The sequence below is a fragment of the Patella vulgata genome, chromosome 4 (assembly GCF_932274485.2).
Source record: "Patella vulgata chromosome 4, xgPatVulg1.2, whole genome shotgun sequence".
Taxonomy (NCBI): Eukaryota; Metazoa; Mollusca; class Gastropoda; family Patellidae; genus Patella; species Patella vulgata.
This window is the reverse complement of record NC_065882.2, coordinates 74,231,537-74,246,062: the sequence shown is the minus strand read 5'-3', so window position 1 is coordinate 74,246,062 and position 14,526 is coordinate 74,231,537. Positions and strand designations below refer to the sequence as shown.

At 35.9% G+C, this 14,526-nt stretch overlaps 1 protein-coding gene across 1 annotated transcript; it reads right to left on the bottom strand.

Annotated features, from left to right (window-relative positions):
- Positions 1-8,015: 8,015 nt before the first annotated feature.
- LOC126818058 (uncharacterized) lies at positions 8,016-11,863 on the bottom strand (the record flags this gene model as incomplete). Its single annotated transcript, XM_056100306.1, has 3 exons — positions 8,016-8,041; positions 11,236-11,370; positions 11,719-11,863. Coding segments are annotated over 3 exons (306 nt in total), but the record flags the coding sequence as incomplete, so codon positions are not given.
- Positions 11,864-14,526: the final 2,663 nt, after the last annotated feature.

The window sequence follows — 14,526 nt, the reverse complement described above, 5'->3', positions numbered from 1 at the left end:
AATAATTACCCTCTAACTTTAGTCAACAAGCAGATTCAGGCCACCTTAAATAACAACAGAAGTAACCAACAGATTCCAGAAAAATCACCCATTAGTCTCACCCTGCCATTTTATGGGGATCTCACCTATCAGGTCAGCCGATTGTTAAATAAGTCAAACATAGACACCTCACATCCTTAAAACAGATCCTAAAAGCAAATGGAAAGCTGCAATCTACCAATCCCGCACAGCCTATCAAATGCTCCTGTGAAAGATCCTATATCGGTGAAACCAAAAGACCGGTGGAAAAAAAGAATTATATAACAAGTCAAAAGCCGCTACTAACACATCGACCATAGCAGAGCATTTGAAGGACCACCCACGGCACCAAATAGATTGGAGCAAAGTAGAAATCCTGGCTACAAACCAACACAAGAAAATTCGGAAATTAAAAGATGCCATACACACCAAAAGATTTTCACCAGAATTAAATAAAGATTTGGGACTGTTTATTCCTAGGGCCTATGATGCACCTCTGTTAACTGTAATAACTCTTTTATCCATAATGCACAAATGGTTTCATGGTTATTAATATATTTATGTACTTGTAGTGTATCTAAGTTAAACATGCATTATGCAAGAGCAAAATCTGCTTATTACAAGTCTTTGTTTAGGCCTGAAATGTTACCTAAATTATCAATTAGACATTAATTAACTCTCGATGTCAAGGCTAGCCTTCGGTGTTGGCTGGATTAGATTCCTATATGCCGCTAACGGCCGTTGATAATTAAATCAATAAAAGTGGATAATCGAGACTATGCTGTTTATATTAATGATTTTAGTAATGATGACCGAGACTATGCAAAAATGTTACCCGCTTCTTTCTCGGCTCATAGTGGATCAATTTCACTGAAATTTTCAGCAAATTACCTTTACACTATCTAGTTTTTAACTATTATAGCGAGAACTGCCATCTCTTTATCTTATCCCCCATAATGTATCTTTAAGTGTCGGTAAATATGATAATGAACTCCTCTAATAATTACTAACAATTAATTAAGTATGGCTTCACATTGTACATTTATATACTCAAAGAATCAGGTGAGATTGATACTGAGACATATGATTAACTCAATATCTCGCACCCAACAACACCATATGCCAAAGCTCAAGTTAAAATACACAAGAACCCGGTCAAAGTGAGATTACTGATCTGCTCAAGAGGAACTGTATTCTACACCACAGCCAGATACCTGTGGTATATATAAATGGAAATAAACTCAACATTAATATTGTCAACATTTTTAATAACGCAGGAGTTGCACCACATTTGTTATGTTGAAATGAATTTAATTTATTTAGCGTTGATATGGACAGTTGATTTGGAATAATCTCTTAAAATAAACCGGGTAAAAAGGGTTTCGAAACATTGGTAATAGCTCCAAGCAAACATTTGCGGAATCTTTAAAATCGATATGATTCGTACTATCACTGCCTTATTGCTTTATAACAACGGACATGGGTGACGATATAAACAGTTTAAATGTTTAAATCAATCAGAATATGATTTTTTTGGTACGGTTCAATCTTCATTTTTAGCTTTGGTATTTAAAGTCTCAACATGTAGAACGATGTCTATAGAATAGTTATATTCGTATCCCGTAGTACTTCCTGTCGACAAACGGCATCAAATTCATTAACATAGACCTGTCGTTCATGTTGCACACTCTGTGTTTTAAAACAACATTTACATACTATTTTGTTGAGGAAAATTATTTCGAGTTCTTTTCGAAATTTCTTACCACTGACAACATACAAGATAAAATTTAAAGCATGGTTAATGTACATCATATTATCAATAACTGCATGTATCAAATGAAATGTTGCTAAATCTTCGGATGTTTTCGGAACCCACAAATATTTTTGAATGACCAACATGACACCCACTGGACCGGTCAGTATCAAGAAGGCACATGAAACTAAAATCAACATAATAGTAATCTGTCTTTGCTGTTTATTAATATCACTTCGTCTGTTTGTACATTCATTCATATTTAGTTTCGAATTCTTGAGATTCTTGATGATTAAGATATTCAGAATAAATAAAGAAGAAACTGGAAAGTAACAATAAACAATCGCATCAATCCAAGGATAGATTTTGGTAAAAAAGAAAACATTTGCTCCACCTTCGTAAAAACAACCTAGTTTACCCTTTTCTACATCAAATGCAATTCTTTTCATGGTTCCTTGTGGAATATTAATAAGGAATGAAAATACACCAACAGCAAATATGATTCTTTTAGTACGTGTTTTGGTGATCCAGCCAGCTGCTTTTAGTGGATATTTAACAACAATATAGCGTTCAAATGTCATCGCGACAATTAAAAGCGTCACACAATGTATTGGAAAGTAAAACAGAAAGCTCACCAAATTACAAACGATCACATCACGATGATATAAATCCATTAAAACGCCAGTTTGGGGTATTAGAATGCTCGTATCTAGCACAGCTATTACCATCAGGTACATACACGTTGTTGAATTGATTAGGCTTGAAGACACAATAACAGTAAACGACAAGATATTCCCAATAATTCCAAACGTTGTATGTATCGGCATTGCTATAGTGTTAATATCTTCACCAAGTTTGTAACTAGTGAGATTAAAATGGGTTTCTGTTGAATTCACACTCATAGTTCTTTCAATTATTTAAAAATATGAGATTTCAGATCCTGCAACCAAACAATTCTTCTATCACAATGCTTTTTAACAGAATGAGCTTTATGTTTGCTGATCAATGTGTGCAATATCGATAATGTTTTGCATGTTAATTAACATGATATGTAAAGGATCCATTAGCGCCATTTAAGATTGTTTGGCATTTCATTAAACGTATCTAATATAGTCAATATTTAGCCATTTATCACCCAAAATGTATTTAAACAATATTTTATTCATTAATATTTACAAAATTTATATAAAAAATACAGTATACAATAGAGCTGCTCAGTGCAATAGTGGTCCAACTCCACTTTTAGTAGTTTTGACAAAGTACAGAGGTCATAAAAAAATCAGTGGACCATGGTCATCATCCTCATTGGCACATTCTGAAATCTTGGCATCTCCTTTGTTTTGGTCGAAAAATCAATTTTGATTTGAATAATCGTGTTTAAAATTTTAATTGATTTTTAGCCCACAATTTGTGAGATAGACCACTCTTGCACTAACCATTTCGGCGTAAGAACTATGAACTGAGTTAGACCAAGTCATGTAATGCATCATAAAAATAACTTTTATTGATCTAAATTTAACCAGTTTAGAAAGAAAACAGGTAGATAAAACATCGGATTGTCTACAGGTCCCGTCATATACAATGTACTTGGAACAAAAAGCCATTCGTTTGGAAATCACATTGTTTCGATAACCTTGTTTCAATTTTTTACCCATTGTACAAGCTGGGCCTGGAGAAATCTAATTTGTAAGGATTTACGAACACAATTTACTCAGGTTTTGGATTGAAAATGGTTGACATGCATTGCTGGCCAAACTTTTATTGGTCAAGATCTGAATCGTCCGAGTCCTCATAATCACTATTATCGTCTGGGTGATAAACTCCAGCAAGTCATTGTAAAACTGATGATTCACTGGAGGCACCAGCTGTAGTAGCTCTTTCAGATCCTTTAATTTCAGTGGGTTGATTTGGATAGGTTCATCATACAACCGCGGGAGGGATATCACTTTTGGATCATTGGGTCGGCCGCTGGTAACTTTGCGCTCTAAATCAAGCTCAAAGAATGGTGCGTCTTCATCAGCTTAGTATTTCAGATACATTTTGAAAGGGTTTTCTGTCTTCAAACAAATCCATTGTATCTTGAGCCACATTACATCCTCACCATCAGTGCATTTTTTTCTATTGACGGTGATCTCAGCCATTGCATCGGAGTTCAAAAAATCATCTTGCTGCATTTTCATAACTTCAAATTTGTTATGCTTCCTTGCCTTTGAGACCAAATTCATCCAGTCATCTGGTACATAGATACACAAAGTTCCATGCTTTTTCTTTTCAATTACACCAAAATCTTGATCATTTGGCAGATAACTGTGGCCTGATACCATAAATTTATGGTTGACCTCAACAATTGGCAATGTTGCCACCATGTGAGACCAAAATAATGCCATCTTGATATTTCTATTTTGACCCCCACATGCATCACTGTATGCAGTGATGTTTTGGACTCAACGCTGTGACTGCTGTTTCACATACTTGTATACACAAGACCCAATTTCATTTGACCCTCGTTTGGCAGTTGCCTCATGCCACATATACATTTTAGCCTCATTGTCGCGCATTGAGTGAATTGCAAGGTTGTACGTCCACAACTGGCGTTTGTAATAAACCGTCCCAGTCGGAAGGTAAGGCGTGGCCAAAGTTTTTTCCAGGTCGAATGTGATTGCTTCATACGTTGGATCATTCTTTGCTTTTTCCGATTCGGCTCCAAGAGACTCCCTGATCTTTTCTGCTTTACGGTGATGTACTTCAAGCTCAGCTTTAAGGGCGGTTTTCTGTCTCTCATCTTGAGTTGCATCTATCCTTTTTTTTAGAATGTCACATGTTTTACACGTATCCTTCCTTGGAGGATGAAACGACAGGTTGAATTTTGTGGTAAATGTTTGACGGTACACCCATTCCTTCAGCGGTTCTACAGCTTTTTTTTCACAGTCCTCTCTATACAGTTCATATATTTTAGCTACTGTTAGATCGGGCGACAGGTACTTCTTGTCCTCTGGTTAGCTCTTGTATAATGACTCTCATAAACAGGGAACGAATTGATGTGGTCTATTACTCCTTGTCGCGCGTCTGGATCCAATCTTTTCTGATTTCCATGTTTGCCCCCTTTTATCAGGAACTGGTACCCCTTGTCCTTCACCACCTTGTTTCTGCAGTGCTCTGTTCACCCGCCCATTTGAAATCCCCAAAGTTTTAAGGTAGAACGTCTTGCAAACAGTGAATTCATCATCCGGGGTAGTCAGATTGTATGTACGGGAGAAACTTCGTCGTGACGTGGCTTGATCAACACGATCTGTGTGCCGCTCAGTTCTAGCAACACCGATATAACCACAGACAAAGGCATTTTGCTGGTCAAAATCTCCAATGGCCCAGAAATTGTTGAATATTGCCCTACGCTGAGCCTCTAATATTGTCCTTGCACATGTTCGACACTTGTGTTGCTGTATTGGTTGAAACGCTTTAGGAGCTACATCTTGATGAGAAACACCTACATATCCTTCTCTTGTGTTGCGTTTCTTCTTTCTGCTGTCGGTGCTTGGCTCACCTTCTTCACCAAGAACACTGGTGGTGCGTCGATTCCTTGGCTTAGGAACATAGTTCGGATCTCTGTCTGAATCATCGGCTGGGTCGCTACCATGATCAGAATTGATGGGATCTGTGCTTTGGTCACCATCTGTTTCTTGATATAGGTTTGAGGCCCCTACAATAGCTGGAAGTATAAAATAGGGTTGATCTTAAAACGCTTAGTGCAATAGTGGTCTAACTCCAAAAGTGACAATATAATCGGGTTCTAACGGTTAGTAACTGGATAATAACTTCTAAAGTGATGTTCTGCGGGTTCTATGCTCTGTTCTTTTAATGGATACATACCTTCATCCTGCTCAATCATCCTCAAAACCTCTGAATCAGGGATGTTTTTCCTCATGCAGGACCGAGTCTGCATGGGCGCCGACATATTGGATTTTGGAGATAGACCAGTCTTGCACCATGTGTTTTTCTCAAACCGTAAGTGAAAAAAAGTGCTGCTACCTATATTTTTTTTTTGTGAAACTAGGTTCAGTGTAGACCACTGTTGCACTAAGAGTTTTCCACACTCAGGATTCCTGTTATAGGTCTAACTCAAAAATTTTAAAAAGTGGAGTTAGACCACTATTGCACTGAGCAGAATCGCTTCCTTAGAATGGATCTGTAACAGATTTGCAACTGCCAATCATAATATGAAATGGAGTTTAACGTCCTACTGTTCTGCTCCGAACTGGGCTTACGAAGACGGGTCATAATATGAACACAAATATGTATTTTCCTTCGTTTGAGCGTGTATGTGTTGTGTTGTTGGTACAGGTTTTGTCATTCAGGTCAGTTCACATTCGTAGCACGTGCATTGTTTAAATTTATTTCATACCTCGTGGTTATGATTTTGATCTTATTATATATTATGGCCGATACAAAGAATAGATCTACTGTCACATTAGAAGACATATTTATTAGCCGAAGTAAGAAGTCAGAAAAAATGATTCAGATAGAAAATTTGAATATATGAAAGAACAGCTACAAGGGGTTAATAAGATGTTTAATAGAGAATTGGATAAATTGAAATCTGATAATGACGTTGAATGGAGGTTTAAAGGTAAGAAACTGCAGTTCAATTTTAATTCGGTCTTATTGGATTAGCTGGGTGTATGATCACGGTAAATTAAATTATGCTAAAGAGCTGACTGGTGAAGTATATGAGAAATTAACACACAGAAATAAGCTTATTAAAATGGCTGATAGTTCTCAAGGAGGGTGGGAAACAGTTAATCAGTATGTCAGTAATCCGTCAGCAAGTGATTCTGATGATGAAAGAAAAATCAGCAGAGCAGTTAAAAAGAGGAAATAATTATGAACAAAGAATGTTCCGAATAAACGCCGCAAGATTGAATTTGACAGTGATGATAATTTTCGTTCACCTCAATCTTCGAGTTTTTATAGGTTTCAAAGAAGTCAGTCCTTCCGTGCCATGCCGAACCGTGGAAGCTGCTACATGTGAGAAGAATTCGGTCACTTCAAGAGAGAGTGTCCCAACCTCAATCAAAACCAAAGTAACACTCAGAACCCCAGATCAAACCATTTACAGGATGATTCTAACCATAAAATATCTAATGGCGTAAAAGATAAGTATTTACCCGAAAATTAACAGAAAATATTTATTGTTTGATCCATCATGTGATCGTGTAATATTTTCAGATACCAGTTCTTACGGCTATGGTGGTTATGTGGTAGAGGGAAGCGGTGATATTGTCCATGGGTTTTGGACAGTACACGAACAGAACATAGTATTAGTTCCACTTGGAAAGAATTGGAGGCTGTCTGTAGGGTTTTAAAATCCATTTATCCCAAACTTCGGGGGAGACGTGTAAAGTGGTATTCGGATAATCAAAGTGTAGTTAGTATTGTACCGGAAGGGCAGCATGGAATCTGAGTTACAAGACATTGCTTTAGAAATATTTAAAATTTGTATGAAATACGGAGTAATAAAATGGAATGGATACCAAGAACTTAAACTGAAAGGGCGGATTATATTAGCAAGATTGTTGATGGTGATGACTTGTGTATAGTAAGTGAAATATTTAATAGATTGTCTCTCGAATGGGGGCCTTACGAAGTGGATTGGTTCGCTTCTGAACATAATAGTAACTGTGATACATTCTTTTCTAGGTCCGAAATGTAGCGGAGTAGAAGCATTCGCGGTTTCGTGGAATGGGTGGATTGTACCCCATGTTTATTTAGTAGAAAGAGTAATTAAGCATATGTTGTGTAAGGCTTTTGGAACACTAATAATACCAATGTGGCACTCCGCTAGCCTTTGGCCGTGTTTATGCCCTATATGGAATAGTTTTATTGATATAGTTAAAGAATGGTCGTAGTTATCATTACTGAAAGAATTTTATAGTAAATCCAGGCACAGTAATAGCATTTTTGGTTCTCAAGACATATCTTTTAAAATGATAGCACTTAGAATTGATTGTAGATATTGCGTTTGTTTGGTCTTTTTATATTACAGTGTACACTGGCATCAGTGTGTATACTTATGTTACCAGTATTGGTTGTAATATAACCTGAATAAGTGTTTAAAGGTTATCGGTGTTGGTAGTGATTATGTTTATAGCCGTTATGGTTTATGTTTAAACTAAGTAAATGGTGAGGATTATTCAAATTTACCGAATAAACTACTACCATTGCTGACGTTTCTTCCTGGTATTGCTATTCAAGCTAAAGCATTATCTACTACAGCTAAATTACAGAGGATACTTAGCTTGGAAAGACTGGGTACTTCTTAATGATTTAAACGAAAGTGATGTTATCCCTGCTAAACCTCCACATGTTTCCTTGTATTTGACTGAATTAATTCAAGATAAAGACACGATAAGTCCTTTATATCAAGCCTTTTACAGCATTAAATGGACACATTCAATTGCCAATCTCCCCTGTCCTACGGATTCACCATTTGTGAGAAATGTGCTGGAAGCGGGGAAACGGTTGTTATCTAAACCAAAAGTTAAGAAAACTCAAATTCTTTCAGATCATTTAAATTCTTTATATGATAAAGAATTTGCGTCTGGTTACGCATATCGACAACGTACTCTTTGTGCATGTCTGCTTGCTTACAGTGGTTTTCTGAGAAGTGCGGAACTTTTACATATATATCAAATCATCAGATATAACTTTTGTATGTCACTCATATGTCGGTAATTCATTGAAACGAGTAAAACAGATATTTACAGAGATGGTTATAGAATCAGATCTGAAAATGGAAAATGTCTTAGCTACAGTCGTATTTTAGAATTGTTTAAAGAAGCGTTTTTGGTAATTGTGGAATGTTATCAGTATGGGCTTCATAGTTTGAGGTCTGGGTTGCTACTGCAAATATGGGAATACCGGATAGATTATTTAAAATGCATGGTCGCTGGACATCCGATAAGGCCAAATATGGCTACATAAGAGACGATCTTAATAAACGTTTATCAGTATCTTTAAATTTAAGATTGTAAGTATATACGCCAATAACCTTTCTTTATCCGCCAATCGGTTAGGTGGCTTCCCAAAAACAGTCTTTGTTTTATTTATCTGGATTTATATATCGAACTGTCGATCTTAGATAAGATTATGATCGGTAAAAGTTTCCTGGGTGCATGTATTTAGTGACGAAGGGGAGAAATATAATTAATATGATAATTTAGGGTTACTTAAAGGGACATTCTCATGGGTGAAATTTCTAAAAATTTATATTTTATTTAATGATTAAATATTTGTTTATTTGTTAACATCGGGTTGTTTCTGTTTTCTTATTAGATGTTTTTTGATAGCTTTTGTCCAATAACATTACTTTTGTCCAATAACGTTATTTTTAATTAAGAGTCCAAACAACAATGGCTGATGCAAGGCAATAGGTAACCCTACAGGTCGGCTCATTTCATGTTATGCTGTCCATAGTGGATCCTATTTACAGATTTAAAGCCCAAGAATTTGCCAGATTTGCTTAGTTGGATTCAGAACGGGGCCCCTAGCTTGCCATAGTAGTGTAGCAACCTGACGTCTAAAATCCATCAACAGCATTCTCAGTATAATCTAGCTTTGTTCACATTGTTATTGTGAGAAGATGGTGATTGTCAACGTGAGGTACTATAGCCCTTCCCATGATCCCACTGGTATTGTGAGCCATTGCAATTACCGGTGGACACTTATATAGTCATATTTAAGACAAGCCCATATCATGATAGAGCCACCGCCGACTGGAATCTTCTTTCGGGATGTTCCTCTGTGCACATGCCATGTTCGTACGTCGCCATACCCGTGCTTTACCATCCGTGATGAACAAGAGAAGGTCACTCCCACCCGACTGGTAAATTTTTCACCATGACGCCATGTACAAATGATGAGGCCCTCAACACCATGCTAGGGGTGCATGCGAAGTCGATTGGGGACGGTGGGATAAGCATTCCTTTAATGCTCCTTTACGTCATTTATGTTTTCACATGGTCGAGGTATGGTTGCTATCCCAGCATCCCTCATGACAATAACTGTCATACTATGTGTATCCCTCATGACAATAACTGTCATACTATGTGTCTATAGAGATTATTTAAGTTCTCAGAATGGTGTTATGCTTAATGAATTGAAGTCGTTACCTGCAAATGAGTGACATCTAGATTTGCGCTAATGAGGTAGCTTGCAGATTTAAATCGGTCAATGACGTCATAGTCTGGTAATCCAAATATGGTCCCCTATGCTACAAAACTGGACACCCTTCCTTCTTAGTTCCCATGTGATAAAACAGGTAAGTCTATGACTCGTGCACCTTTCCCATTTATAAGAAAAGGCCCAAGTGTGGTTCCTTTGGATCATCATACGTTTCTAGAGAGGCGTACCATTAGTCGTCTTGGCCGAGGCGGCCTAGACAGACCATCGTGTAGATTTAGCAAGAAGAGTGTGGAATACTCTCTAACCAATGCATTATTGATGTTATAAAGATATATAAACATAGTTTTAACAATACAGTGTTGCAGAGTTAATTGACCAAAGATATATAAACATAGTTTTAACAATACAGTACTCCGAGTTAATTGACCAAAGAGATATAAACATAGTTTTAACAACACAGTGCTCCAGAGTTAATTGACTAAAGATATATAAACATAGTTTTAACAATTATTCTACCATTAATAATAATAGTACACAATGTGAAGTTCGAGACGTGACACAGAACCGAGTCACTAGGAGATCCAGAGGGTGAGAAGGGTATATCACCTTTAGATTGCTATGACTAAAAGAGTTGTTTAACAATAATACAAGAAACTACAAGTCCAGATATATGATATTACACATATAGAAATTTATATTTTATAGTCTGCGTTCCACGAGCCTTGAACTTATACCGGTCACCTGAAACGCAGATAATTACCTTATGATAACCTAGCCTCAAACATAGGGAGTGATATATATATAAATCAAAATAAAATCAACATTTTTAATAATACATGAGTTGCACCACATTTGTTATGTTGACGTCCATTAAGAAATGAATTTAATTTATTTAGCGTTGATATGGACAGTTGATTTTGAATAATCTTTTAAAATAACCTGGGTAAAAAGGGTTTCAAAACATTGGTAAAAGCTCCAAGCACAAGATTCGCGGAATCTTTAAAATCGATATGGTTCGTACTATCACTGCCTTATTGCTTCATAACAACGGACATGGGTGACGATATAAACAGTTTAAATGTTTAAATCAATCAGAATATGATTTTTTTGGTACGGTTCAATCTTCATTTTTAGCTTTGGTATTTAAAGTCTCAACATGTAGAACGATGTCTATAAAATAGTTATAGTCGTATCCCGTAGTACTTTCTGTGGACATACAACATCAAATTCATTAACATAGACCTGTCGTTCACGTTGCACATTCTGACTTTTAAAACAACATTTACATAATATCTTGTTGAGGAAAATTGTCTTTAGTTCTTTTCGAAACTTCTTACCACTGACAACATACAAGATAAAATTTAAAGCATGGTTAATGTACATCATATTATCAATAACTGCATGTATCAAATGAAATGTTGCTAAATCTTCGGATGTTTTCGGAACCCACAAATATTTTTGAATGACCAACATGACACCCACTGGACCGGTCAGTATCAAGAAGGCACATGAAACTAAAATCAACATAATAGTAATCTGCCTTTGCTGTTTATTAATATCATTTCGTCTGTTTGTACAGTCATTCATATTGAGTTTCGAATTCTTGAGATTCTTGATGATTAAGATATTCAGAATAAATAAAGAAGAAACTGGAAAGTAACAATAAACAATCGCATCAATCCAAGGATAGATTTTAGTAAAAAAGAATAAATTTGCTTCACCTTCGTAACAACAACCTAGTTTACCAATTTCTGCATCAAATGCAATACTTTTGAGAGTTCCTTGAGGAATATTGATCAGGGAGGAAAATACACCAACAGCAAATATGATTCTTTTGGTACGTGTTTTTGTAACCCAACCAGCTGCTTTAAGTGGATATTTAACTACAATGTAGCGCTCCAATGTCATCGCAACAATTAAAAGCGCCACAAAATGTATAGCAAAATAAAACAGAAAGCTCACCAAATTACAAACGATCACATCGTGTGTAATTAAATTATCCATTAAACCGACAGTTCTTATTATTAGAATGATCGTATCTAGTACAGCTATTACCATCATATACATACGAGTTGTTGGTTTGATTAGATTTGAAGACACAATCACAGTAAACGACAGGATATTCCCAATAATTCCAAACGTCGTATATATTGGCATTGATATGGTGTTAATATCTTCACCAAGTTTGTAACTAGTGAAACTAAAGGGAGTTTCTGTCGAATTCACACTCATGATTCTATCAATTATTTAGAAATATCTAAGGAATCAAGAAAAAAAACAATTTCCAATGAGATTTCAGATCCTGCAACCAAACAATACTCCCATCACAATGCTTGCTAACCTCTCAAAGATAGAATGAGCTTCGCCTTAGCTCATGCATTATCTAAGGAATCAAGAAAAAATTTCCAATGAGATTTCAGATCCTGCAACCAAACAATACTCCCATCACAATGCTTGCTAACCTCTCAAAGATAGAATGAGCTTCGCCTTAGCTCATGCATTATCTAAGGAATCAAGAAAAAATTTCCAATGAGATTTCAGATCCTGCAACCAAACAATACTTCCATCACAATGCTTGCTAACCTCTCAAAGATAGAATGAGCTTCGCCTTAGCCCATGCGTTATTATGCACTTATCGTTTGCTAGATCTTTTGTGCAATCAATAATGTTTTATATGTCAGATATCCATTAGCGCCATTTAAAGTCAGTTTAACATTTCGTTAAAATGTTCTCATATTGTCAATATTTGGCCGTTTTTGTTCACAAAATATATATTCATAATGATTAAAAAACAAACTAAAATAAATGGCCATTAGTCATGTGAGGAATCTATCTACACAAGAGCTTCCGGGCTTGCATAGTTATTTTGTCATTCCCTTCAATTTCTCTCATATTGTCAGCATTTGCCGTTTGTGATACGTTTTTCTCCTTCTACATGCGCTACACGGTGTTGACTGGATGTTACCACCTTGCTGAGATGTCGAGTAACAATTGTATTGAATGCGAGTAGTAGCAATACTGTGTACCACTAACCTGAGGCACGGAACCACATTGCGTCACAAACCCATTAAAGATTAGTTTTCTTCTTACTTGAACTTGAATATGGAAGTGACATGAAATGGTATTTAACGTCCAACTTAGACTGGGCTAATGAAGACTGACTTGAAAGTAGCTAAGTCTCTAACTCAGTATCATCCAAAACCTTCGACAATGAAAACACGAATTATTTGTCAATTTTAATCAACATAGGTGTTGTGATTTTACCGGAAAAGATGGGCTTCAAATATCCAACATTTAAGACAAAATTTGACGATTGGTAAATGAATCGTGTACCATAATACGTTTCAGCACAATTTGTAACAAGCAACTTGAAGAACGAGGTTAGACACATTCCACAAGTCATGTCAAACGGTGACACCATATTCTTATCTGGAGAACATGCGCAATAAATACTATCGGTGTAGACTGGAATAAGCAGACGCTAGAGATTAATATTGGATTGAGACTTCAAGTTCATATATATGATATTACACATATAGAAATTTATATTCTCTAGTCTTCCTTCCAAGACCCTTGAACTTACACCGATCACCTGAAACGCAGATAATTACGTTATGATGAGTCTCATAGGGAGTGGTATATATATATATATATATATATATATATATATATATATATCAAAATGAAAATAAACTCAACATTAATATTGTCAACATTTTTAGCTTTGAGAAGGTTTGACAAGGGATTGTGCTAGGTTGCTCAAGTCTGTCCTTTTTGTAGCTTTGCAGATTTTACCAAACTTTGAGGAATGTAATCTATAATTCCTGATTCTGAACCAATCTGGGTTACTAATTGATAATATTTTTTTCAATATTATCAATTTAGAACTGTGTTATGTTAGAAATTTGCATGTCCTCCAACCATTTTTCGCCAAGTTGTTTTTGTAAATAATCATGATCAACATCTAATGCTACTGGATTAGCTGGTGAAAAACTTTGAGAAATGGGATACTGATTTATTGCTGGGTGGCTTAACCAATTACTTCAAAAGTAATCTGGGTATCCCAAACGATTTATGTATTTGTCTGGTCTAGGTTCGAAATTGACATTCAGATTTGATTGAGCAAGGGGTTGGTTTTGAGCCTTGATGGGGCTTCCATAATACTGTTTACTTTTATGGAAGGTTTGTTGTTCTTGTGTGCAAGTCTCTTCTACTATCAACTCATACAAAAGAACACGTGTGTTTACAATGGGCAGTTGACCCCATTCCTGCAGCACATTCGCATTAGCTCTCTGTAACGCACCCATCTTTATCAATTGACAAATCAGTATTATATGAGACACTTTTTTTTCCATTTCAGCTCTACATTCGGATCGAAAAAATACTTGAAAATCATCACCATGTGCTATGCGGATATACTTTAAAAATCTGTTTTTATAAATGTGTATCACATCATTATTAATTTGTTTATTTAGTGGTTTTAGAAAGGACTCTACAGCTTGAAGTTTTACTTTAATAAATTTTGTTCCGCTGTTGACATCTTTATAATTTCCAAGAGATGGTGTGGTCATGTAATA